A 26373-nucleotide genomic window follows, 5' to 3' on the forward strand; every position below is an offset into this window, starting at 1 on the left:
CACTATTTTTACTTGGCAATAACAGCTCTTTTTTTCCTCCCATTTCTAAAGCAGCTTGATAGTTACACAATTTTCTTCCTACTTCATGTATAAGCATTTCTGAATATCTCAAGACAATTCACCTGTAAGTTCCAAGTTGCTTTCCATTTTCTAGCCAATAAAAGACCAAGAACTATTTCCTTGCCTCCAAACTAGAACCCAAAAGACAATTCAGATTGAACTATGCTTTGCTAATTTCTCTGAGTTTCATAGTTACTATAGAAACTTGCCAGCACAAATAAAAAAAAAATTAAAAAAAAGAAGCTTCTGTCAAAATATTAGCAGAAAATAAAGAAAATAAAGAAATATAACTCCAGTACACCAAGTGCTCCAGTTGAAGGTTAACCTTTGTTCCTCCCCAGCACACAAAGGCCAGACGGATCAGAGGAGAGCCATCAAGCAGCTGGGTGTGGCAGAATGGACATGGAAACAAGCAAACAAAGCCTAGAAATCCCCTCAAAACTGCATGGCCACCACCAGAGCCCCCCCCCCCCCCAGAATTCCAGCTGCATGGAAACACTGCGCTGCAGGGTTAAGATGACTGATGCCTAAATGCCTCCTGCTAGGTAGCCAGGACTGAGTGCTCTCCAAAATCCTGGGCACTGGAGGAAGAGGAAGGAAAATGAAAACATCTGCTTTCCCAGCAACTTTGGGAAAACCTCTGACCAGGAAGCCTGAACACTCCCCTCAACTTTCACGAGTGCCGCTGTCTGTGGCTGTCTGTGAGATAAGAAAGAGGTTCTGTGGCCATCAGTGGTAGACAACAAGGTGGACAAGGCAGTGGTCACTGCACTACCGTGCTCTTAAGTACAGGCTGGGAGGACAGGGAAAGAGTCCAAACAAAACAGCGGCTCTTCATCGTCACCTAACTTGTGGTTCGTACAATTTCATCTCCAAGGGGAAAACTCCCAGTGCAATCCAAAACTTCCCTGAAGGCTACATCATTATAGGGTAGGTGGAAGCTGTGTGGTTTTATCCTGGAGAGCAAGTCCAGAAGTACACACAAAGCAAACATACCATCAAACCTGGCAGGACTATCCTTGCACATACTTCTGCTTACCAAAAGACAGGGGTGCTTGGCTTCTGAAACTCTTGCACCAGCTCAGTTACAGGAGCAGGCCCCAGTGCTAGACACTGCACATGACAATGAATAAAACTGAATAAATGAAATGATCCTTTGTTGAACTCACCAAGATGGGAACATGAAATATGCAAATTAATATTTTTATGAATATGAAATATTGAAAATAATATGAAATTTTAACTGGTGTACTATACCAGTCAAATTGCTGATTATTCTCCTCTTCACAAGAGAATTAAAAAAAAAAATTGCATTCTAAATTAGATAACCCAGGTTATGAACATCTCCCTTAGTGCTCTGCTGACTATACTCAGGAAGAGAAAGCGTCTTGCATGTCAGAGAAGCACTGAAGATCAGTGGGTAAATATTTTAGTAAATGAAGGGTGCAAATGAAAGTCACCAGTGATAGCATTCAAGGACAGATCTGTTTTTCCCAAGTCATAGCACATCCTGTCCTTAAAATGCACACAACTCCCCTGGAGGAGTCCACACAGACACAGCAGTACAACGGAAAAAGAGCTGAGGAGCAAATATGCTGGTTTAGAATTTGTATAAAATGCAAACACAGGATGTGCAGGGTAAAAGGTTCACTCGCTGGGGTGAGCAGAAGCAAGTATAGATCTGCATTTATTCAGCACCTCCTGCAGCCAGGCTCAGCCTGGCCGGGGACAGCTTCGGGCAGCTCTGCTGACCTCTGCCTGACACTGTCTGGCAAACCTTCCTGAAACCTCTCCTTAGCATGGATGAATTAAAGAAAAAAATCCTACATAACCACATGGAAAAGCAAGACTAATTAATAAACTGGCTCTTCACAACGTTTCCGTGTGTATTTAATCCAGGTCAGCTGAAGGCAACAGACACACAAGGAAACATCTTCATTCTCTCTGCATGCTGGACCAGGGCCAGTCTGGTGGATTTTGTGTACAGGCTTCTGGTAAGTGCAGTTGAACTTCAAAACATGCCAGTCTCTTCCAGGAAAGTGATATATGACCCTCCTTTTGCTGCAGGATGTAGGGCTTCAAGAAGCAAAAGTGGTATCTACACATCATGGTACACAGATTATTCTTACTTTGGCCAGCTAGCCAAAAAAAAAAAGGGAGGTATTACTTTGACCATGTATAACTACCTCAAACTGATTTTTTTTTTTTTCATGCATGCAATGTAAATTCAGGTAATCAAAAGATTTAAGCAATAATCTCTCCAGAACTGTAGTTTCTGCTACTCACAAAATAGCAAGTACAAGAACCCCAGAAACTGCTCAGGAGAACCCAAGTTTGACTGCAGAGCTCCTGCTTGCTTCCTCCTCCTGCAAATATTTATATTAGCTCTTCAGAAGGTAGGCTGCTGTTACCCTGCCAGAGACTTGCATCACATATAATTATGTCACAATGATACTGAATACTCTTAAATGTGTAACTAAAAGCAATTACAAAGATTTTCTTTTAAAAAAACACCTCCATATATATGTAAAATCCATTTCAATGGGACATCAAGCAGACAATACATTTTTGCTATTGTTCCACTGCCAAAAGGCAGACCATGGCCAATTGTTGCAGATAAAAGAAGCCCTACTATTCTCTGCATGCTTGCTACAGGCCATATTCTCCTCCTCCTGGAAACAGAATTTCAAAGTTATTTGCCTCAGAGCCTCATAAATCAAAGCATTAGATTTCAAATATAAGGAGATTTTTTTTTTTCGAAGTTTCTAGATTGAGAATTGTAATTCTTCAGTTATACCTTAAATTCAAACAGCAGAGCTCAAAGTAAGTGAAAGCAGAACTCTGCAGAGAGCAAACCACAGGGCCACGTGGCTGTCCCTGACACGGTCACCCTGCCACCAGTTGCAGGCAGCAAATTCCTTTTGCCAGTCTCCCAGTATGACTGAGAGTGAACTCACTCGAAGCCAAGCCAAATATCTTAACCAAGACAGTTTAAACACCCACTGTTAAATGCAAAACTAACAAATAATTGATGTTTAAATGGATATTTAACATGATGGAAACTAAGGGCTCCTGCATCTGAGAAGGCCAAAGTACTCATGAGATAACCTGGCAATGCTTTTATCAACATAATTTGCTCTCATCTAGGAGTTTGAAGTATAGAGCTTCTAATATTTCAACTCATCATTAGATGAGCATGAGCATTGTGTTACAATACCTTGTCTTTGGAAACCAGGCCTCCCCCAGATGCCAGTCCTTACTTCAGAGCCCTAAATTAATCATCACTGACAAATTAAAATGACTCTTTGATGCCACTTCTCAGCTATACTACGCAATTCTCACAGTTAGGTCTCTAACACAGAACTATTTCAGGAATTACTCTGCTCTTTTTGCCTTATCCTTCAGGGGTTAGAGATTAAAAAAAAAAAAAAAAAAAAAAAAATCAAACACAAAAACTTCCAGAAAACATACTTTCATCCTTCCTTATCAAAGCAACATGAATTGGTAGGTCCTATTTCTTCCATTCAGTTCTGTTCAAACCATCCAGAACCACTCAGAGAGCATGCCTAGAAAAAATTCTGTTCATCCATCATACAGAAGAATCCCTTTTCTTCAGCCTGTTGCAAGCTTTTGTCATCATCTGTCCTCCAAATGGTTGAAAAAAAAAATCTTCTTGGTGTATTGCTACACGGAGAGCTTCCAAAAGAACAAAACAAAGTAGGCTTCATGAAAGGCAATGGCACAAATAACCATAAAGTCCTGTCACACATGCAAATAAAATGCATTGTGAAACTCCCCCTCATAAAACTAAACACAGGTTTTATCAGGCCTTTTTTAAAATTATTGTTCCAGATACTTTTTCTGATTATATCTTGAGTATCATGCCCTCTCTTACTGTGGTGTTTAGTTATTACTGAAACCCTGCATCTTTACAACGTACCAAAAACACAACAGCAATGAAGATAAGCACACACCATGATGATCTCAAGGCACTTGAATTTGCTCCTTTTCACTACTTTAGTGGCCTCACGTCAGCTCTTCTACTTTGAATTAAGGAGAAGTGGAGCCAAAGCACACTCGCAATCCGCATGCAAGGCATTAGTCATGCGGGTCAGCTCCCGGATTAGACCTGAGAAAGGCTCTGGCAGTCGGGCAGCACCAGCAATTGTTGGGGGGTGACACGCCCTCCGCTCCATAGCCCCGTGCTCTGGCGAACCCCCACATTACGGGGTGACGCTTTGGAGAAGCCCCAGGTGACAGCCGCGGCCATCCAGGACGCCAGGGCTGACATTCTTCTCCAGGACTGCCACACCTACAGAAGCGAGCAGCCTGGTCTCCCTTTGTGCTGTCATGCATTCCTCCCCAGGTCACCGGCTCCCTCCCGGGGCTCAGCCCCGCAGTCCGCGGCCGGGGCGCGGCGCCCCCACGCAGGGCTGTGCCGGCCAGGTGGAGGGCCGGCGGCCCCGCAGTCCCTCGCCTCGCCCCTCCCTCCAGGCGCCGTGTTAAACATGAGTAAGATTACAAGTATCTTGTGTTTCCTTCCTCCCCCGCGCTCCCACGCCCAAACCCGCAGTGCCGGGCCGCCCCGGGGGTACCCGTGCCTGGGACAATGCGGCGAGGGGAGGGCTCTGCGCCGGGAGAGAACCGGCCCGAGCCGCGAGGACGCCGTGGCTGGTCTCTGGGGACTTCGCCGGTACCACGGGCAGGGCAGCCCCCGCAGTGCTCGGCCGGTATCCCGGACACGGCTGGTTCTCTCTGGACTCGGCCGCTACCCCAGGCTCGCCCCCGGCTCCCCCCGCGACGCGGCCGTTGCCAGGCGGCGGCGGCCTCGCCCCCAGGCGGCCCATGTGCGAGGCGGCGGCCGGGGCGGCGCTTCCCCCTCCCGCTATTAGCATAACACGGAGGGGAGGACGAGGGAAAGAGAAGAAATTACAATTTAAAAAAAATTAGAAAAAAAGAAAGAAAGGGGAGGGGGAGCCCTTTCTCCAGCATGAGCTGCGGCGGGACCGCGCCCGAGCGCGGCTGAGGGGAGGGAGCGATGCTGCAGGAGGCGGCCGAGGGCCGGCAGACAAAGGGAGCCTCCCGATGGGGCAGCGGGGCTCGAGAACGGGAGCGCCTCGAACGGAGGCTCCCCCGGCCGGCCGCCGCCCTCCCCGGGCCCGGGGCGGGAGCACTCACCAGCTGAGCCGGAAGAGGACCCTCTGCTCCGGGAGACAACGGCAGGCTCGGGCTTGGCCGGCTGGGGCTGCGCGGGCCGGGCGGGGGCCGGGGGCTGCTCCTGCGCGGGGGACGGCGTGGTGGCGGAGGAGGAGGACACGGCTCCCCGGGGACTCCAGTCGGGCTGCGGCGGCTCCGGAGCAGCGGGGCGGGGCGGCTCGGCGGGGCCACCGAGGTCCAGCGGCTGCGGCGGCCGCTCCTGCGGGGCTGCGGCGGGAGCCGCGGCGGGCTTCCTCTCCATCACCTCCAGCTGCTCGTCGAAGTCTTCGTCCTCGTCTTCCTCTTCCTCCTCTTCCTCCTCCTCCTTCTCGTCGTCGAGCACGAACTGGTAGTTAAACTGTGGCTGTTGCGGCCGGGCTGGCCCGGAGGAGGAGGAGGAGACCAGGGGCGACTGGTCCAGCTCGTCCATGGTGCCTGGAGCGGGCGGAACAATGAGCGGTGCGGGGGGAGGCGCGGGCTGCGCTGCCGCCGCCGCTGCGGGACCCGCACTCCACGCCCTGTGAGTCACCGCCCGGGAGGCGCGGGCGCGGCCGCCCCGCCCCGAGCCCGGAGCTGCGGCGGCGGCGGCCAATGGGAGCGGGAGAGGGCAAGGAGCGGCCAATGAGAGGAGGGCTCGGGTGTGGCGCCTCATGAATATGCATCAGATGGGCGGGCCCGAGGGCCGGCGGAGCGCGCTGAGAAGTCGGATAAAGTTCAGCGCGGAGAACGCGGGTGGGGCGGCAGAGGAGATGGGGCACGGCCCCAGGACCCTCCATCCTCCCGTGAGAGACAGCCTGGGATCGCGTGGCGTGATTCACCGCTCTCCTCTGCCAGGAGTAGTGACATTCTCTCGCTCTTTTTTTTTTTTTTTTTTTTTTTTTTTAATTTTTTTTTTCCGTTTTGTTTTGTTTTAAACTGCGGCCAGAAACCCTCAGCGATTTCCAGAAAGAGAAGGGGATGGCGCAGAGCACCGATCCACCGATCCGCCCTAGCCCAGCTTCTCTCACCCTGGATGCGACCGAAGGATCCCGAGGCGCCGCCGCGCTGTGGGGCCGGGGAAGGGTGAGGCGCTGTCCTGATCCCGATCCTGTTCCTTGGGCATCGCGCCGATCACCGCAGGCACATCCCCCTGGGGCGGGAAGTGGAGTCAGCCAGCGCCTTCCTCCGATGGGAATGGAAGTTTTAACCAAACATGATGCAAAAGCCTTCCCGTGTCTGAAAAAAAAACAGAGAGGAGACACTGTCAGAAGAGACAAACTTGTTTAACCACCCGTGCTAGTGTAAGGCAGCCGCATGAACAGAACTCACAATCTCTTTCGAGCATGAATTTAAATTGTGCAACTTTTGCTGGAAAGAATGGAAAGGAAAAGAAGAATGAAAGGAGAAAAATGAAAGGAAAAAGGAGAAAGGGAAGTGAAGAGGAAAAGAGGGGAAGGGGAGGGAAAAGAGAGGAAACAAAAGAGGAAACAAAAAAGGGAGGGAAGGGAAAGGAAAGGGGAGAAATGGGGAAGGAAGGAAGGAAGGAAGGAAGGAAGGAAGGAAGGAAGGAAGGAAGGAAGGAAGGAAGGAAGGAAGGAAGGAAGGAAGGAAGGAAGGAAGGAAGGAAGGAAGGAAGGAAGGAAGGAAGGAAGGGAAAAAGAAGGAAAGAGGGGGAAAAGAAAGGGAAAAGTAGTAAGAGAAAGGAAATAGAAAGGAGGGAAGGAAAAGGAAAGAAGAAATTTAAGGAAAGAGGAAGAAAAGAGGAATGGAAAGAAGTAGAGGAGAGGGAGAGCAGGAGAAAACTTGGCACCTGCCTCGTGTTAGACTCTGGTGTGGTCTCCAGCTTTCTCCTCAGAGATGGAACATTGGCCAAAGCCCTTAGGGTAACACTTAATTTAACTAAAATAGCATCTATTTGGATGCTATTTCAACCCACACAGCTGCCTCAATAAGACCAAAAGGTCTTATAATTCTATATTTAACACTATTCCAACATTATTATGGGTTTTTAACCCACAGATGATTTATTCTCCCACATATGCCCATATAAAGAGATTAGTTCATGGAAACACTCAGAGCAAGCAGTTGCCAGTTCAGTGACACACGAGAAGTCAGGGAAAAGAAGCAACTCTCCTGGCACTTCCCTTCTGCCTGCAGGGTGCAATGGATGCCAAGATGGATGTTCCACGAGCTGTCCCATTAACAGTGCCTGGCAGCCTGGAGCAGGAGAAGCCCCCGGGTGAGATCAGTTCAGTGCACCTGACCACAGTGAGGGACTGAGGGGCGGCTGCATTGGGCACTGCAGAGGGAAGAGTTCCTGGCTGGAAACAGGGGTTCAATCACCAGCCTCAGTTACTGTCTGAAAAATGGGATGGCAACAAGTGAATGGAGGGGCTCCAAGGGGTCCCAGCACTGAGTCCTCCCTTGCCTCAGGAAAACATATTGTACTCTTCAGTCTGAACCCAAATATGTGTTGCTGCTATTACCATTGTGAAGGCCATTCTAAGATACTCCCTTTTCTAAATAACAAGAGACCTTCCAGCTTCCAGTCCTAATTTGATCAAGGCCAAGGTACATCCTCTTACCTCCTTTCCCTTTAAATTGTTCTCTTCTCTAAATTTTGATTCCTAAGAATACACTTTGCCCAGCCCCTGCTTTCCAAAGCTAACACTGGAGAACTGTGCTGCCACCCTTCCCTTTGCTCCTCCAAGCAGCCTTTCCCTGTACCCAATCCAGTCCCAGACAGGCACAGGAAATTCCAGATGAGATTTTTTTTTCAAGAATGTACAAAGACATCAATATTGCCTATCACTGCCAGAAATTACCAGGCAAATGTGCAAAGTATTTTTATAAACACAGCGATGGTAACATTGTTATTCTGATGGAGATAAATGTTTCCAGCAGGTGAATAAGCTGTTGACAAACTGTGAGGTCTTTTGATGTCATTGTTTGCCCCTAAGACTTAGGGTGTTCATTGACAAATGATCCATTTATATTTTTAACTCAGCCCCTTTTACAGTGATATAAGGGATGCTACAGCAGCAGCAGAATGGAGACATAGCAAATAAAATACTTTGATTGAATAAGATCTTTGTAATTTCACCAGCAAATCTACTTTTTGCATATCTTGGTTAAACAAGAAAATGGATTTTAAAAATTCCATTATAATATAACCTAAGGCAACCTTTAAAATTTAGTCAAATTCTGAGCATAGACATGGTGCTGAAACTAATTTTAACACATTCAGCTACGGGGATTTTTGGTCACCTACAAGAAGGAAAAATCTATATATAAATTGGCTGGTTTCATCAGAATACTTGGAAGAGTATCTATGATCAATTAAGGACATATGAAAGGGGTTTTTATTTAGAGACAGGAAGTGACTAAAGGTCTTGGAGGGAAACAGGAAGGGAGTTCCAGATTCCCTGAGCAAGTCAAATTAACAAGCAAGAGGAAAACAAAGCTCTGTAGTATTGAAACTGTATTGCAAAACGCCCCAAATTTAAGCTCTTTAGAAAAGTATTTTACAATTCTTCTAGCAAGAATGTCAACAAGTAGAAGTATTTTGCAGTTTTTTGGCAATTTAATTTACCTAAAACTCAATGAAAACATAGTTTTCATGAGCTGTTTTCCTATAGCAAAGTTAGGAAGGAAAGCATTCCATGAGAGAAACCCCAGCAGGGAGGGATGTTTCTGAATTTCCACAGCAGTGCTGCCAATGGTTATGTACTGGTGGCCTTTTCTCAGTCCACTCTGACCTTCTGCTTGATCTTACACAGAAGTAATATGATATCACAGCAGATCATAGACTAAGATAATAATGGTGATAGGACAAATGCAGTACTGTCACTTCACAGCAGGATGGTCCAACAGGAAAAATCCCCACATTTGGTCTCAGATAGTGATTTTAAAAGATGGATTTAAAATTGCGAGGGTGGCTGGATTTCTGTCCCTCCTTTTAAGCTTTAAGGACAATCCTCAGGTTTCAGACATAATGTCTTTATCTCTGGAAGGATAAAACTGCAATTCTTTATTTTCGGATTATGCCAGTGCTGAATTGAGCAGATTTGCCTCACAGGTTTGTCTTTGCTTGAACACCTACTGCACTTCTTTTCAAGATCAGCAATGGGATATTGTGACAAAATCACTGCTTAGTTCATTAATACAAATGCAGCATATGGATGGGGGAAAGTGTGAAAACAATAGAACAAAGGGATTTCCATCTCTTGATAGTAACTGAGCCAGCCTGGGCTTTATCAGAATCTTCTGTGGGGCCTGCCTTGTCCTCTGCTATAAATAACATTTTCTTGATGATAACTTTACTGATGTGTTATATTCTTTAGTGTTCCAGGCACTTGCTATTCTGGAATTGTTGGATTGTAATCAAACACATCCATTTCTACAAACCATGTTAATATCCAATATTCTGACTCAGACCTGTCACAACACACCCTTTAGAACTTCCTTCAGCCAGCCAGGTGCTGAGCCCATCCACCTGCATGAACAAGAGCAGTTTCAAGACAACTCTAAAAGACACCAAGTGCCACCAGTGAAAAGTTGCCATTAGCTGTAGCTTTAAATTCCTCGTCCAGGTAATTTCTTTGTGGTCTCTGTAAGCTCTCATTCAAAGGGACTAAAGCTGATGCATGGCATTAAAATGATGTAACAAGAACACATTTGTTCATCATTAAAATACACAGCATTTGAGGGGAACCAAAACAGTGACAATGCTCTCCAGCAAATGAGACTATGACATGAGAAATTCACCTCACTAAAGCTGCATGGTTTAGGGATCCACGGTTAATGGGAATTCAGTCTGATTACTCTTTTTCTCAGAAAGAACCACTTAGGTCTTACTTAAAGGATAAAACAGTTAATTTTATGTCTTACTGACCCCCACCCCCCCCCCAAGATTTTTGTAATTCTCATAATACAGGTAATTCCCAACATTAGGTTAAATGTTACTACTTGTCAGGCTCTCACACTTTTAAGAAATACAATTAAATTATTCACTTACCAGTTTGGCCATAATACTTCTCACTCTTGAGGAACATAAGGACCATCATCTCCAGTGGACCTAGACACAAAAAAATCCATTCTTTATTAATGCCTCTTGCAAACAGCTCCAGGTAGTATCAACAACTTTTTCTAATTCATGGTCCCCCCTCCTAATTTTTATTTTAAATCACCTCCACATTCTGACTCTAGGTACTGAGCTGGTGATGCTGCTCACTCAGTGACTAGAACTTACAACAGTAAGAATGAGCACTCTGAAATCATGGCATTTTGCCAACATTATTTTAAGAGGTTTTTTTTAAAAACTTAAGGATTTATTACAGTTATAATAAATTGGAATTTAAACTGGTTTGCTTTGTAAAGGGAAAAGTGTATATAATTTATAATAGAGATCAATCTTTGCTCTTTCTCAACATTGATATTGACCCACTTAAGAAAGAAACAGCCTGGTAACCAACATTCAGGGTTATTCCCTTGGCTGCCAAATGTGCCTGAGAAGAAAACAGATTGATGGGTGCAACAACATTTTCACCATTACTGTAGACAAGGCTGGTGGCATCACTACTGGAATTAGGAAACAACTATACAGGCAGGCAAAGTGTGCAGAGGGAGCAGCAGCACTGATCTGAACTCACATTTGAAAGGAAGAGCTGCTACTTTCCAGAACTTTGCTCACTTCTTAACAGCTTGTCCTTGCAACTGCCTTTAGCAGGCTACAGCAGCTGGAGTCTTCACCTGGGTCATGGTAGTGCTTGGGCCACAGAGCATTTCTGACTTCCAGGGATGGAATGTAGGGCAGCTTTGGAAAACACCACTAGGACTGAGACTTCTTTCTTAGCGTATTTAGGGAGCTCTTCCTTTTATCTGGGTCAGACAAAGATAGGACAGATAAGAAATGTCTAACATGACTTCCCTGGTTTCTCAGTAGCACGTCCATTGAAGCCCTTTACCTCCCTCACCTTTTCCCAGATAAAATACTCCAGCTTTTGAACACTTCGGACAATTCCAGTTAACTATGGTAGTGGCAGAAGATCCAAGGATATTAAACTCCTGACAGTTTTGTAGAAAGCAGCAGCTGGCTAAATTAGAGAGAGCTGATGAGCTCTCCTGTGCAGAGGAAGCCAGGAAAACCTGGTGGATCCCCATTCCATTGGTGTATATTTAAGTAGGTTTTACAAGCCCATCTGTTATTTACTCAGATGGCAAAACCAAAAAGGGGGATCAGAGGTGTGAGAACGACTGAAGATACTGCAAGATAGAGATGCAAACAATGTAAGACCTAGAGCCATAGGAAACCTGAATTTCCTTGTTTTACTGGTTTTGGAACTAGTTTCTCGCTGGTGTAGATAGGGATATATTTTAGGTGAGTCATGCCAGTGATGAAGGACTACCTAAGTGCAACCACAGTGTTGGCAAGGGAAAAAATGGAATTTTGTCGGCTAAATTCTTTATGATATATCCTGTGAAAAGGAGTGGAAATGAAAGGAAAAGATACTGAGAAAACAGCACATGGAAAAGAAGGGGCATAGGGCTACTTTATTTCTTAAAGAAAACCAAAGTTCTTCAGATTTCTAGGGCATGATGTTTGGCAGGTATCCCTTACTCTAAACTGTTTCCAAGGCTTGCTTTTTTTTTTTTTTTCAGTGCAAATATAGTTTTTACTCTTCTCATTGTAACTTGTAAAAAAACCTCACATATTTCAGTAAAGACTAACTACTTGAATGACATGTAACATCTGTTCAAATTACCACTTCAGCACAGGCTGTTAGCTAAAACTTACTGGATTTATTCCATCAGGTAGAGTCAGGTTGCTAAACACTGTAAATTTTAATATATGAGCCTGGAAATAACTTGACCATATCCTGAGTAGAAATGCCTGGGTAAATTGAAAAAAGCCCAAATCAGTTTGGCTTTAGAGGCAGCCAGTTGTGTGTTATTTGTTTCTCATTCAATTTTATCCACTTGAAGCTTTTGAAAATAAAATCAGAATAGCATGCTTTGGGCATTATCCAACTAAATTAATTCAACAGAATTCTTGTAAATGACAGTTGCTTAAAAGAATGAGATCATGGAAGGAACCATAAAATTATTTGGGCTGGAAGGGACATTCAAGACCATTCCATTCCTCCCTCCTCATTCCAAGGGCAGGGTTACCTTTCACTAGAAAAAGTTGCTCCAAAACCAACCAGGCCTTGAACACTTCCAGGGAAGTGTAAATCATATAATCATATAATTCTTCAACTCTGCAGTGGGCTGTAAAGTCAATCTCCCTGAGCAGTCTTTGGACACTACACCAGCAGCAGTTTTTTACCTAGAATGTAGTCTGGAAGAGGAACAAGGCACACAGACGTGAGCCCTTTTAGGCTGCCACTGAATTCATGTCAATTTTATTTGTTCTTTCAGCACACTGTATTTCTTACAGTGTAGAACTGTTTTGTAGGTATCCTAGTAAAAAAGCACAGACTCAAAACAAAGGTCTATTGATTGGCATTTCAAATACATTCTTTGGATGGTGAGAAGACAACCTCCTTTGCTCCTATTAGTTACATCTAAAAATTCTTCCATTTTGCTCAATAAGTGGTGATCCCAGATTATATTTAGTCAGTTTCTTGATACTTCAGGGTGCTCATGCACTTGATGCAATGGTCAAATGTACCTCTGATCACTCATGTGGTGTCTTTGCAGTACTTATGGAAGTGTCATGCTTACCTTCTACTCTTGTCTCACAGAATCCTCAAATTCAGTCCACTTGCAGCCAAACTCCTCGAGCAGATCTCTGCCCTCATCTTCTACTCATCTGACCTGGCTTAGCCATTCTTATAGCTTGGGAGTTCATACTGATGCTCAATTGTTGCACTGAATTCTTCTTTGAAGAAAAGTGTCCTTTCTTTTTCTTCAAGAGTATAAGAAAAAGAACAATTGTAAGGCACCATGAAGTATATGCTTTTTATATTAATTAAGTGTAATATTCCATCCTAGTTTTTCCAATGAGACAGGTGATGGTTACTACCTTGGGAAAACCAGCCTCTCTTCCCTCATCTGAGGATTTTTCCCCCTATAAAATCCACTTCTCTGACTGCTCCAGAATGCTGAACTTGTAAAAGTAATTTATATATCCCACTATGGGATAAGGGGGAAGACAGCTGGGAGCAAACAAAAAGAGATTCCAAAACAGACCAGACCTCCAGCTGCTGGCCCACAGAACAGAAAGATCAGCACTGACACCATCTCAAACCATTAAATTTAGGTCCCTCAGACTAAAACAGTCCAGGACTGGGTAATTCTTACTCCTCCATATAGCATCCATCTAAGTGCAACTAAATAAAGATAAACATATTATTCCTAAAAATAGCATGAGATATCATCGCTCATATTTTTCAGAAATAGCAAGAGCTATTTAAACTACTTTGACAATGAAATCAGGTGCCACCATATAAATACACAGTATATGAGACATTGGTTCAGTTTTAGCTCATTTTATGGCAACTGGATGATATTTAAACTTTTATTGTGTTCCTACTAATATGTAAGTTTTAACACATTGTGTTAGGGATCTTTTTCCTCTCTGCTTAGAAATTTTAGTTCAAATTATAGATATTCCTCCAATCTAAGTATTTTTCCATTTATAGTGGTGTGTGGCATATAGATGGATGGATGGATGGATGGATGGATGGATGGATAAATGCATATCCAAAATGTGAACCAAAAAAGCTGGTTCTATCAGAGTGGCTGTTGGACACTAATTAGGTTCAGTTCACCCTCTGGAGAGCACAGGCTCAGTGTGTTACACAACATTGGCACATTACAAAGTCAGTTCAGCCTACACACAGTTCACAAAGCACAAATACAACAGGTGGATGAAAGATGTGCTGTGTAGGGGTGTTTTGGAAAACTGAGGCAACAACAAACCAAAGGGGTCAGTGGAAAAAGAGCAGTCAGCTTTGCCACTTCCCATTCTTGGGTAGTTGTTTTCTCTTGCAGATGGTTGGGATTTGCATGGATTTGCAAGACAGGTCTAGAACAAGTAAGGAAAGATATACATGGGTTGAGAAAATAAAAGAGAGCTCAGAATAACATCCCATAATACTAGGTTTAGCTCCAAAGCCAGGCACTATCTGTTCTCTGACACGTAATGGCACACAGTCCTGTGAGCCCTCCCCAGCTGTAAGCTCCTAAGGCAAAGCCCCCATAATCTGCGATTTACAGAGCGCAGCACTGCGACCCCACAGTGCTGGAGGCAGCCCCTGACGCTGTGCCCGGGCCATAAATACCTTCTCCCACCAGGGACTTTTTCAAATCTTTTCCAATCAGATTTCTCCCCCCTTGGCAGCCAGACCAGACATGTCAGCTTGGAGCACTGCTGGCCCTGGTAACCCACACTGGCAAACTTCAGGGGAATCGTTCTGCCCATGAAGTTAATGGCATGATACAAAGAACAATTTAATTTCCATGTGTTCTGATGTCATGTCAGCACAAGACTGGCTCGGTCTAAAATCCTCTCTGAGCCTTGGCAGCACACAGATGTGTGGGATATGTGTGTTTGTAGCTGTGTCACCTGGGGCAGCACCACACAGGATTGGACAAGATAGGCAGGTTTGGGGTTTGGCAATACCTGGCTAAGGAACCCACATGATTCCTGCATGTATTTGTGTTCTCAGTGCAGCCACACAGAAACTCTGGCCCTGCTATAAGCTAATGTGCTGCTCTCCCAAAAATCCTGGCCACCTAACAGAGCCAGCATGGAGAACAGCTGGCAGTTCCTGCCCATGAGCCTGAATAAAGCCATTTTCTCTGGCAGAGCAACCAGCACTGGAGCTGGTAGTGGTGGGGCTCCCCAGCAATGGTTATGTGGAGGAGAGATTGAAATGGCTAATGAGCAAGGTGGGAAGTTGTGGATGGAAGCTGTGGACAGAAGCTGAGCAAGTTTTGGGATGGAAGGACAAGCGAAGCAGAGTCAGTCAGCAGCAGGCGGAGAAAGAAGAAAACAGAACAAAACGGAATCTGTGTCCTGGGGTGTTGGAAAAGTGGCCTGTGGCCAGACATGAGAGGGTTAGGAGAAAAGAGTGAAACGAATCATGAGCTGAATATACAGAAACTGTAACACAGGGAGACAAAAGCAAAAGGGCAAGAAATCCCCTTTTCTAGCACAAAAATGGATGAGGCAAAGAAACAGTGAAGAGTGTAATTTCAGGTTACCTTGCTGTACTGAATGTATTAATACTTTGATTCAGTTTTATTTGAAAAGAAAACAGAAGAAAGAAAAGGGCATAAAGCCCTTGTTACAAGCAGAAAACCAGATGAGATACACAAAATAATAATAATAATAATAATAATTTAAAAAATTTCTAATTTCAGGTTCCCTTGCTGCATGGAATGTATCTACAGTTTGAATCAGTTCTGTTATTTTAGATATAAAATTAACTCTATATCTTCTCTACTCACCTTTTATTTTAAAACTTATTTCTGAGGACCAGATTTTCTCTCAGGGATGTTTATCTAAGTGTTCCTACAGTAAAATGCAGTTGCTTATGGGTATCTCAAGGCAAGAAAACTAAAATCTGATGCAAAAAAAATCAAGAGGCAGTTGTTACACTGCTCTCCATACGGCCAGGACTGACCTTCCATTCTGCTTGTTCCGGTTGGACAAAGATATCAAAATAGGAAGGTGCTACCCTGAGACAATACTCTGAAACAGCCATGAATTCATTTATTGAAATAATAACAAACTTGAGTCTCTGCATTTATGAATATCACTCAGGTTAAATTTCTTGTAGACTAAGAATGCACCCTCAATTGACTGTTAAGTAAAAAACCTCACCCCCAAATAAAAGCTGAAAAGACATTTGAATGTATAATAATAGTAATAAGCAAAACCATTACTATGATTAAACCTTTAATGTGACTGATGCTTTTTGGAGGGATTACACCTAAAACCTTGAAAGCACAATGGGACTGGGGAGAAAAACCAAAAGGTGTTCAGACTTGGAAATGTACAGTTGAAGAGATACAGCTGCTCAGCTCAGCATTTCTGTTGAGCCTGTACAGGAGTGACAGTCCAGCAACAAACCCAGGGACTGCTGAGACCAAAGGAGAAACACAAGTGAGCCAAAATAACAAGAGTCTGGGAAAGCAACACAAAGCCCAGCTAGCAGGAGACAAAGGACATACAGAAAGTTGGTGTTATCCTAACACAGTTACCAATACTGATATAACCCCCAGTGCTCACAAGGGTTTGAAGTCTCAAGCACTCATGCACTGCTGCAGTGGTTGGAGTTGTGGTTTAGGGGCCACTTTCTGGGTGGGCAGCAGGACAGAGAAATCAGCTCCCTCTCAGTTCTCCAGAGGGAGCTTTTCTGCACAGCTCTGCAGTGGAAGGAGAACAGCCTCCTTTTAAGAATGCACAGCACAGCTTTACACATTAATGACATTGGTAAACATGTTCAAAAGATAACCCCAGAAATGTGTGAAACCACGCAAAGGTGTATTTGCTCCTGGGAAAAGGGAAGCGACCCTTAATTTTTACAAGCCTGGGTAAAGATATGTACTCTAGAGAGTACATATTATGTATTTAAAAGAATTGTCACTAAAATCACATCCCAGCTTGTTAAGCAACGAGCTATTGGGTGAGACCCAGCTTGTATGTATTGAGGCTGCTGCAGTGTGCTGGGGCCTGGTGTGAGCTCGGCCCCTGGCTGGCCGCACTCAGCCCAAAGATGTTTGAGTTACCTACATGAGCCCTGGGCTGTGTGAAAGGCACAGCATCAGCAGATGTCTCTGTGTAGAGCAACACTCCAACCTAAGGGCTGACACACACCCTGTGTCACAGACTGACCAAGTCCACCTTCCAGATGTTTAGTGCAGAGCCAAAATCCACCTCCCAATGCCCTACTACATCTTTCAGCCCATAGCAAAGACCAACCAACCAGAGAATTTGTCTTTTTTTTTTTTTTTTTTTTTAATTTTTTTTTTTTTTTAAATTAATGAATGAATGTAGGTCTCTTGACAGATAAATTTAGAAATACTCTACCTTCAAAATTAGTTACATTCTCTTTCCTGTCATTGTCTCTAATGGACCCAACAGTCTTCCTCTGTGTATTTGAAAAAAGCAAAACCAAGCTGGGAATACTGCTATTATTCCAACTTGAGCCCATATTCCCACTCCTTTAGCTGCTATTTGGGATGGTATGCAACACTGACACCAAAGAAATGGATTTAGTAGGACCATGCTGTGTTCTCAGGCTGACAAAGAAAGATGCATAAAAAGGGCTATGCAAAGTTTGGTTTTTTTTAAAGAAAAGGTTTTAAAGCATTGTTGTTTATAAACTTTTTTCTGTATACTAGATTTTGTACCAGGTGCATTTTTAATGGTATCTGGCCTTACTGCTAACCGTGTCTTTGAAAATAAGTGAATGTTGCCACCCCACATATTTTTCAGGAATTAATGGAATAGAATGTACCCACAAGATTATCTTTAACTGCACCAACTTTTTTTGTATTTGTAGATTTCAACAAATCTTTGTACTTGATTCTAAGCTGAACATTCTCCTGGATAAAGTCTACACATTTCTAAGAACAAGCAGTTCAGATATTTCTATTCTAGTTACCACCATACCACAAGAACTGAAATAGCATCAATTAAAATTGTCATTGACCTCTTACAGAGCACTGATATAAGGGCCATTCTCCCTGTGTCCCAGCTGCTTTTTATACAACATGGTATTTGATTTCCTCTGAACATTTGATAGAAAGATTAAACTGTCCAATGTTTCCAATTAAAAACGGTTTGTGTTCTACAGTGGGTTTAACTACTTCATTAAATCACTCGTTATAACTCTCCTCACAGCCTTGTTTTCAGCTCTTTCCTTCAGTCTGTAAATTTTTCACTTATGGATCTAATAAAACCATCAGGAAGCCTAAATTTCATCATATGTCAAGTATCACAAAGATGTAATTAAAAATCATTACCAGGATTCCATCTGCCACTTCTGTGTACTGTCAGGGCACCTGACTCCTCTGTAAGCAGAGTGTGAACAAGTCTGCAAATTATTGCAGTATAAGCAGAGAAAATGCCTTTGTTCTCTAGATATCCTTAAACTGTTCCCTTTACAGCATCTCACAGTGCTCCTTCTCAGCTCTAGGGACCAGCACAGAGCCAGTGCCTTCACTGGAGTGCAATGCTTCTCCTTGCTTTTTGGGAATATTGCCAATCCCCTTCCTCGCCACTTTGGGATGCGCCTGCCCTTCCTCATGTCTGTGTTTTGTTCCACGAGGCCAGCGTGATGTCATGCCCTCTCTGCTGCTGTGTATGCATGCTGAATTAATAGACCTCGTCTGCTACAAAAAGATGTTGGCAGGAGTTTTGCTGGCAGCAGGCAGGGTAAGCACATAACTCCCTTAGAGGCTTAGTTACCCTGGTTGCCAGCCACATTCAATATTGGCCCTTAGGTGCTTCCTCTTGACCTTTAGAGCCTTGTGGAGTTGCCACCCGAGCGCCTTCTTTACAGCAGCCACTCCCTCACCTCCCGAGTGCCAAACTCAGCCCTGCCCGAGTCCTCCCCGTGCCCCCAGCAGGTACCAGCTGTGCCCAGGCAATGGGCAAGTCAGCAGCACTGACTGTCCTCCTGCAGACATGTCCAACTTGCTGTGACCAACAGTTATTTAAGAGTTTTAAACCCTTTTCCCCCCCCAAAATGCAAGTTTGGTGTTCAAAGCTACATGGAAAACATTTATTTCAAAGTAAATGCTGAATCTGGTTGCTATAAATTAAAATGCAAACAGCAGTTGTCACTCTTGGTCGCTCCTCCCTTACGGAAACAATACTGAGCTCTAAGAAGCAGGTGACAGACAATCAGATACTGACTCTGATGGCAGCTTCTATCACTGGATGAAAAGATTAAAAATAGTGAGTTCTCTTTAGGGAGTTTCAGCACCAAACTAAAATGTCTGTTTAAACATTAAGCAATACGTATGCGATTTTAAAAAAGAATATTTTTTTCTTTTTTATTTACTTTGCAGGCGTGCACCTCAACTCTCCCATAAAAATGCTCTTCAGAGATGAAATTTGTTTTTTTTAACAGACACTGTTTGCAGAGGAACTGGTGGTTGTGTTTGAATGGAGGGCATAGCTTGTGTTTTCAAAACTCTGGTTATATTTAACAAAGTACTGACATAGGCCTGCAAAGCAGAGAGCTTGTTTCTGAGCACTAAAAGCCAACATAAAAGGGGAAAGCTGATCCTGGCCTCTTTTTTCTGGAAAGCTTGGCTCAACTCCAATCTTCCCTCAGTTTAGAGAGTAGTTAAACTATTTGTCAGCCTGAGAAAACGAAACTCAGCCACTTCACCTTTCTGGGATCATTTTCCTAGGGAACTGTTCCCTTTTCCATGTGCCTGAATTTCTGCGGCAGTCACAGGTTCATGGAAAGAGAGTGACAAAGCCCGCACGGTGCCTTTCGCTGCAGGTACGCTGCAGGAATCGCTACAAATGAACCTTTTTATCATAGTAAAAGGAGGCGTGGTTTGGTTTGCGCCTGTCAGAGGGGCTGGGGGAAGTTTTCACAACAGAGAATCAACACCGTTTTTATTTTAGCAACAAGAGCTGTTCAAGTGATGGTATTTAAGGAATGAGGTCACATATTCAAGCTGTTTAGATACAACAGTGTTTGAAGACGTCAGTCAGGCTCCAAAGTAGATAAAAAGTGCATCAGCTTATCAGCGCGGCATTTCTAGCGCTGGGTACGCAAAGTGAACTCCAGCCTGGCACACGAAGATGCTGCAGAAGGCCTTGACATTATACAGCATATACAGAAAATATACAAGACCTGATGCACGTCTCTGAATGCCTGCACTACCATGGTTCAGGAAAAAAAAAAAAAAAAAGAGCCAGTAGATTTTCTCTGTTAGGAAAGGTTTCAGTAAGAGAGGTGTTGCAGTGGGAAATCTTACACAATCTGGCACATTTCCTTACTAAAATGGTGAAACTTACTCAGCAGTGTAAAGTACTAATCTGAGTTTATTACTTCATCCAGATATAAGTAATTAACATGGAAAATTTGGCTCAAACTTTTTGGCAAGTGACAGAATATATTTGAGTGTTCCCAGGTATCCATACAAAGACAAAAATCTATCCCATTGTGTAAAAAACCAGGCCAATGGCTGTCGTGGTCTGAAATTAGCTGGAGTGACTGGACTCTCAGCAGAAATTTGCTTGATCATAGCAAGATTTTAATTTGATCTTTTGTAAAAAAGATCAACAAATGGTTGATAGTCAAGCCCGTATCTGATTTACCATAAGCACTTCAACAGGAATCCACAAGAATGTAAGCCCTGAGGCCAGATTTTATTTGGCCCACAACACTAAGTTTCTTTTCAAATGTAGTCAGTTAAAAATTAATCTCTGTTTTCCTAAATACCTGTAGCATGACAAGTCAAATGGACACAGACAAGTCTATCTGACAGATTTTATCTCTCAGCCTACACAGATCCACTGCTTTTTCACTCCTGTAAATTTCTCCTCAATGGTTAGCAAGTGATATATCTTTTCTCAAAGCACATTTTAGAAAGTGTATTTGTTGCTTCAATTATTACAGATCTATTTCTGATATGTGTTTAAATTATAATTCCTGCTACAACAGAGCCAAAAGTAGACATAATAATTGCTCCTCTGAAGAATTTACACTGACTGAGGCTCCACATTGAAAATATTTCCATGCAGAGTTCAATAAAGTATTCACAAAAAATAAAATAATTCATGTGTATAAAAGTTGCAGACTCCAGCCAAAAATATGATGGCACTCAGTACAACCCCTCTGCAATTGTCTTTAAAACGTGCATGGTAAACCAGGCTATCAGGCAGTGATCTGCATTCAATTTTTATGAAACAGTTTTTGCCAAATATCCATCCCCTGACTGCAAAAATGCAGAAACGTTTCCAGGCCTCATACACCAGCAGATAATTACATTAGGCTGCCGTAATTTACATCACCACTCAGGTACCAAAGACTTTGCATTGGTAAATATTCCAATAAATCTTAAGCTTCTAGGTCCCCCTAAACTGTACTTTATTATTTGTGCACTGAAGCAACAAGATTGCAACAGCAATAAAAATATATACAGCATACTTTGATTTACATTGCTGCATGTTTACACTGGAACCAAAAATACTCAATCAGCCTCACCTGCACATGTGAATTCTACTCCAGGAAATAAGGTGTGTTGTCTCACAGTAACACTGAGGTGCATAAAGAATGAGCTCCCAAGAGAGGACCTGAATTTCAGGAACTATCCCTGAGAACTTGCCGGAGCCAACAGCAGACAGATAATTTTTGTCATTTTCTTGTTCCAAAATGCAATTAAAGCCTGTCTGGAACAGACTGCTTTACCTTCCACAACTTTGATCTTTCTCTTTTGACTTACGCTAAAAACTTTTGACCAAAACTCTGTTATCTGTACAGTACAACAAACACCTAAACAACCTCTCAAACAAAGGAAACCTATCTCAAGTTGCCCATTAAGCAATTTTCAACCAAGGTAATTTACTTCCACTGCAACGATTAGTAGGGTACTAAGAGCATTTTTCCACATCATTATTTATGTTATCAAAGTGTGGGTGATCTACCACATCCAAATGTCTTGTCTCATGGCTGAGAGACAATTGGTTCTCTATTGGTTCTTCCAGGTGGAGTTCAAACAGAAATGAATGACTGAGTCTGTTTTGGTTATTGACCGGATATAGCAACAATTACAAGTGTTTCTAATTTTTTTGTTCATTGAAGGTACGTTACAATTGTGCTACACGCTGTACTTATTTTGGCCAGATCCTCAGCTACCATAAACAAGGAGACACTAATTATGTTAATCACCCTGTGTCATTGAGGCCAGCTGAATATAACTGCTTCCTGGAGGTGTCCGTGTTTTTCAGGCTTGCCCTTGTTTCTTGTGGAGAAGCAGAACCACTGACTAAATGCCAACAGAGCAAAGGCCACTGGAGTGAGCCTGGAGTAGCCTCTTCTCAAACCATACACCCTCCTATCATACATACCTCACCTCAAAACTCTGCCTTCATTCCCTTCCTCTTTTTGAGAAATATGGCTGTTCTTGCTTCCTTCAAACACCCTCTAATGTTTTTATGGTTTTTAAACTTTTTTTCTTTTTTTTCTTTTTTTTCTTTTTTTTTTTTTTTTTTATTTTAGGAAACAGTTTTAAAATTCACTGGTGAATATTAAAGAGGACACAGAGCTGTGAGGGGACAGCCTTAGTCCCCAGATTATCCCTTAGGCAAACTTGCCCCTGAATTCCACTAAGATTCAATCTTCATGGCTTGACTTCCTCATCTTGCAGACACATACAAGACACTACTCTAAACTGTGACAAGCTTTACTGTTGTTTCTGGCTTACTCTCAGAGTATTAAACAGCAGAATTCATTTCCTATCTGCCACCCACCCTCCTTTGTAAATGTAATGTGTTACCTGTTAAACCAAGTCAATTAATTGTTTGTTTTAAGACTGGATCTCTTGCTCAGTGCCAACTGAGATGATAGTGAAAAGTCCTAGAGACATCAGGATATCACTCAGCTCTAAGGAACATGCTGTGTAAAGTTCTCTCAAATATTTCAGGTGTCCTAAGCCAAAATCTGTAGCCTAAATTATCTGTACTTCCCTCTCTGTGAAATAGGTTTCTCTTTTCCAGCCCCTATTATGCTTCACACGTTCTCACCTGCCAAAACCCAACACTAGGCAATTTCTTCCCACAAACACCCAAGTGGGAATCCCCACTAAATAACTCCTGCAATCTCTTTCAGCACAGTGCAGTGGCATAACCAAACTGGGCTTTTGGAAGAAGCTGATGGCTGCATCTGTCTGGGGACTCCACATACTTTGATTAAAAAAAGCCCAAATATTCTCAGATTACTCGGCTTTGAAAAAGCTTGCCTGAATTAAAGGTTTTTCCTTTCCTGTCTTACAGCCTCACCTAAGACATATCAATACAGACAGCACGTTTATCTAGTTGGATTATAGATTGATTACTAAGGTTTGGTTTTGGTTTTTCCCTATACAGACAGTGATATTCTCAGCTCATGAATCTCCCTCATTCTTTTTTCAAGACTGCACCAGTGAAGTACTGATCCAACAAACACACTTCCTACAAACACTGTGACATGGCATATGTCAAGCTCTCTGCAGGCAGAGCACAAACATGGGGCGTCAGGGAATTCACTCCACAGAGTTTTCGTGGGAAGTTGGAATTACATGCTAAACCTGAAGGATAAACATTTATATTTCTTAACCTTATCAACAAAAAGCCGTCTGTTGATCATGTACGTGAATATCTGGAAGTCCGAAGCTTTCTAAGAGGCAGAGGGTGAGCTGAGGCAATGGAGACAATAGAGTCTTTTCTCTCCCCACCCCCCGGTGCTGACACACGTTCAGTGGCACAGATGCAGTTCCTAAAGAGGAGCCAGGTAGTCACATGCTTGCCCAGAGTCTGCTTTAGTCACAAGCCGTGAGGTCAGACAGGTCTTGTTACTGCCTTGGACAAGAACAGAATTTAGGCCTTTTTTCCCCCATCAACACCCCAGTAGGAACCCTCACTTGAAAACTTAAAGACCTCCTTGGTCTCACAGAGATGCAGTGCACGGGCTGAGCACAAACCCTACAGATAATAACTAATCATCTAAAAACACACACCCTGCTCATTTTCCCAGTGAAAGGTAGCAGCTACAGAAAATCCATTTACAGCCTGTCAAAGATGGGTGAAAGAAAGAAAGGAAAATCACAAAGGAGCTAATTCTTCATCTTTTCCCCTTTTTAGTCATTAGTCAGGGCCCATTAAGCCCAGCTCCAACTCCTCTATTAAGGAGAGAAGCCCCGTGCAGATATAATGGGGAAGTGGAATGTGAGGAGACCCCTGGCCCAGCCTGTGCACTGCCATCTGCTACCACCAGCTTCCTGGTGACACGGCTTCATTACCAGCAGTGTCTTCCCGTAGGGATCTCGAATGCAGCCAGGCCATTGCTCTCAGGCTGTCTGGCTAAGCTGCTTTTGCCTGAGAAAATATTCAGTTGTTCCACCACTGGGAATACATTTTTATTTTAGAGTCTCAGCCTTTCCTCGTTGGAGCTACACTTCTAAATATCCAAGGACGGTTTTGGCCCTCAGTGGGTAAATGCTGGTGAACAGCTCAGAAAGGAATCCACGACTAAACCTCTTTTTTTCATCCTGAGAATTGATAAAGGGATGGCAGGACACACAAAAATGGACAGTGACCAAACTATTAAAGATACTGCAGGATCAAATTCTGTCATCAATAAAATATGATCTAGAGATACTCTGCAAGAATTTACCAAATCTAGTACTAAAATGACCTCTCTTTTCAAGGATATGGAGAAATAGCCACAAACTCTGAGATGGGTGTTCCTGTGAAAATTACATGCTATAATTCCACATGCTGTAATTTCAATAAAACATTGACCAATACTTTGGATCATAAAGCATAACTTAATGCCAGCTTTATATTTACTACTTAAGAATATGGAAGACAAGTCTTCAGAAAAACTTCCTGACATAAAATACATGAAGTGCAGAAAGGTTGCCTGTCAGGGTGGTGAGTCTGGTGCCAAAAAGTAAGGAACTTTTTGTGTGCATGGAAGCAACGTGGCAAGCTTTTGTAGGCTGCCTACAGACACCTCCCTCTTTACATTCTGCACACACTCTATCCTGCAGGAGCTGGTTTTGTTTGCAGATGACAGGGTTTCTCAGCAACTTAAGAAAGTGAAGCAGAAACAGCATGTGTCAATAAGAACAATGCAGAAAGTCAGTCTTGGTTCTCTTTCACAATCTGGTAGTTTTCCTTTCATGTCTTTCCCCTGCTTTACTCTTTGCCTACAGATCACACAACAATTTTCAGAGCCCATCTCAGGTGTGCTCCTGCTGTGTGCACAAAAATGCCCCAAAGGAAAAGAGGAAATAAAGGGCATAAATGTAAGTACAAAGATTAAATGGTTCTGCTTCTCATGCAGCTCCACAATACAGTTAAATATTCAAGGTCCTATCTACATTACTGGGAAAAATCTTAGACCTGATGCAGTTTTAGGTCTGTTGATAAGCAGGATTGCAGCTCTTTAGCTTAGCACTCATATCCATCCCACCTGGATATGATGAGTGCTTCTGAATACTCATACTGGTTTTACCTGATCCATGAGTGGACAAGTTAAAAAAAGGCTCTAATGATCAGTTTAACATTCAGGAAGCAAGCATACTAGAAAGCCATTTAAAGTTGTTGTTGTTTTTTTTGTTGTTGGTTTTTGGTTTTGTTTTTTTTTTTTTTTCCTAAATGGTTTCATCTTGAAGTAGAACCATTGATCTCTTTGGCACTTTTGACCACAAATAACATTCCTCAGTACTTTGTCACCACATTAATCAGATTTTAAATGCTGCCCCCTAACTATAACAGAGACCTATTTCTTCTCTGTCACCAAAACTCATTACCTTTTGCATCAAGCCTCAAAATGATAGGTAATGAGGTGAACAATAAACTGGCCCCGTGTAGCCAACACCGAAGTTCTCTGTCATTCACACAGCCCCTCTTTAGCTGAGGATAAGCAAGAACAGCCTTGAGACTCAGCACTTTTGGGAAGATCCGGCCACCCAGGCTAAGCAATATTCACTTACCAGCTCTAGCTTTGTTTGCAGAACTTGAAACCAAGTGGAAAACAATACCAACAGCTCCTCGCCGCTCAGTCCCATTTGTCCTCTAACAGCTTATTTTGGGGAAGGAAAGAAGCTTGTTGCTGGACACCCTTCATGTCTTCACAAAGGAGCACAAAAGAAGGAAAGAAGTCATGTCTCAATTTCACTGTTCTCAGCAGGCTTATGTCCTGCATACTGTCAATCCAGCCCTGAATATTTATATCACTGCCAGTCAACAGACTGTGTTCTCTCCCAGACTGCCAGCCAAAGTGATTGCTCAGAGCCAACTTGCTGCAGTTCTTCCTGTCCTTTCCAAGGGCTCAACTTCACATCACCAGATAGAGAAAGATCAGCCTGAACAAGGGGAAAATTCACACATTCTGAAGCCTCAAAACAAGAAAGCAGATTTGTCCACTGTCACAAGAACTAAGGGCAGAA

General features: G+C 43.2%; 1 protein-coding gene across 2 annotated transcripts in view; it reads right to left on the minus strand.

Annotated features, from left to right (window-relative positions):
- RTN4 (reticulon 4) overlaps positions 1 to 5740 on the minus strand; it is a 39837-nt gene extending 34097 nt beyond the window's left edge. Inside the window, exon 1 of one of the 2 annotated variants that reach the window (XM_083856917.1) lies at positions 5239 to 5740. In XM_083856917.1, coding sequence (XP_083713043.1) covers positions 5239 to 5686 — 448 coding nt within the window. In that variant the 5' untranslated portion in view covers positions 5687 to 5740. The remainder of the gene's footprint in view (positions 1 to 5238) is intronic. The other variant, XM_083856914.1, reaches the window with a different exon arrangement.
- Between the last annotated feature and the right edge of the window lie 20633 nt (positions 5741 to 26373).

The sequence above is a fragment of the Zosterops lateralis genome, assembly GCF_965231275.1.
Source record: "Zosterops lateralis genome assembly, chromosome: 3".
Lineage (NCBI taxonomy): Eukaryota > Metazoa > Chordata > Aves > Passeriformes > Zosteropidae > Zosterops > Zosterops lateralis.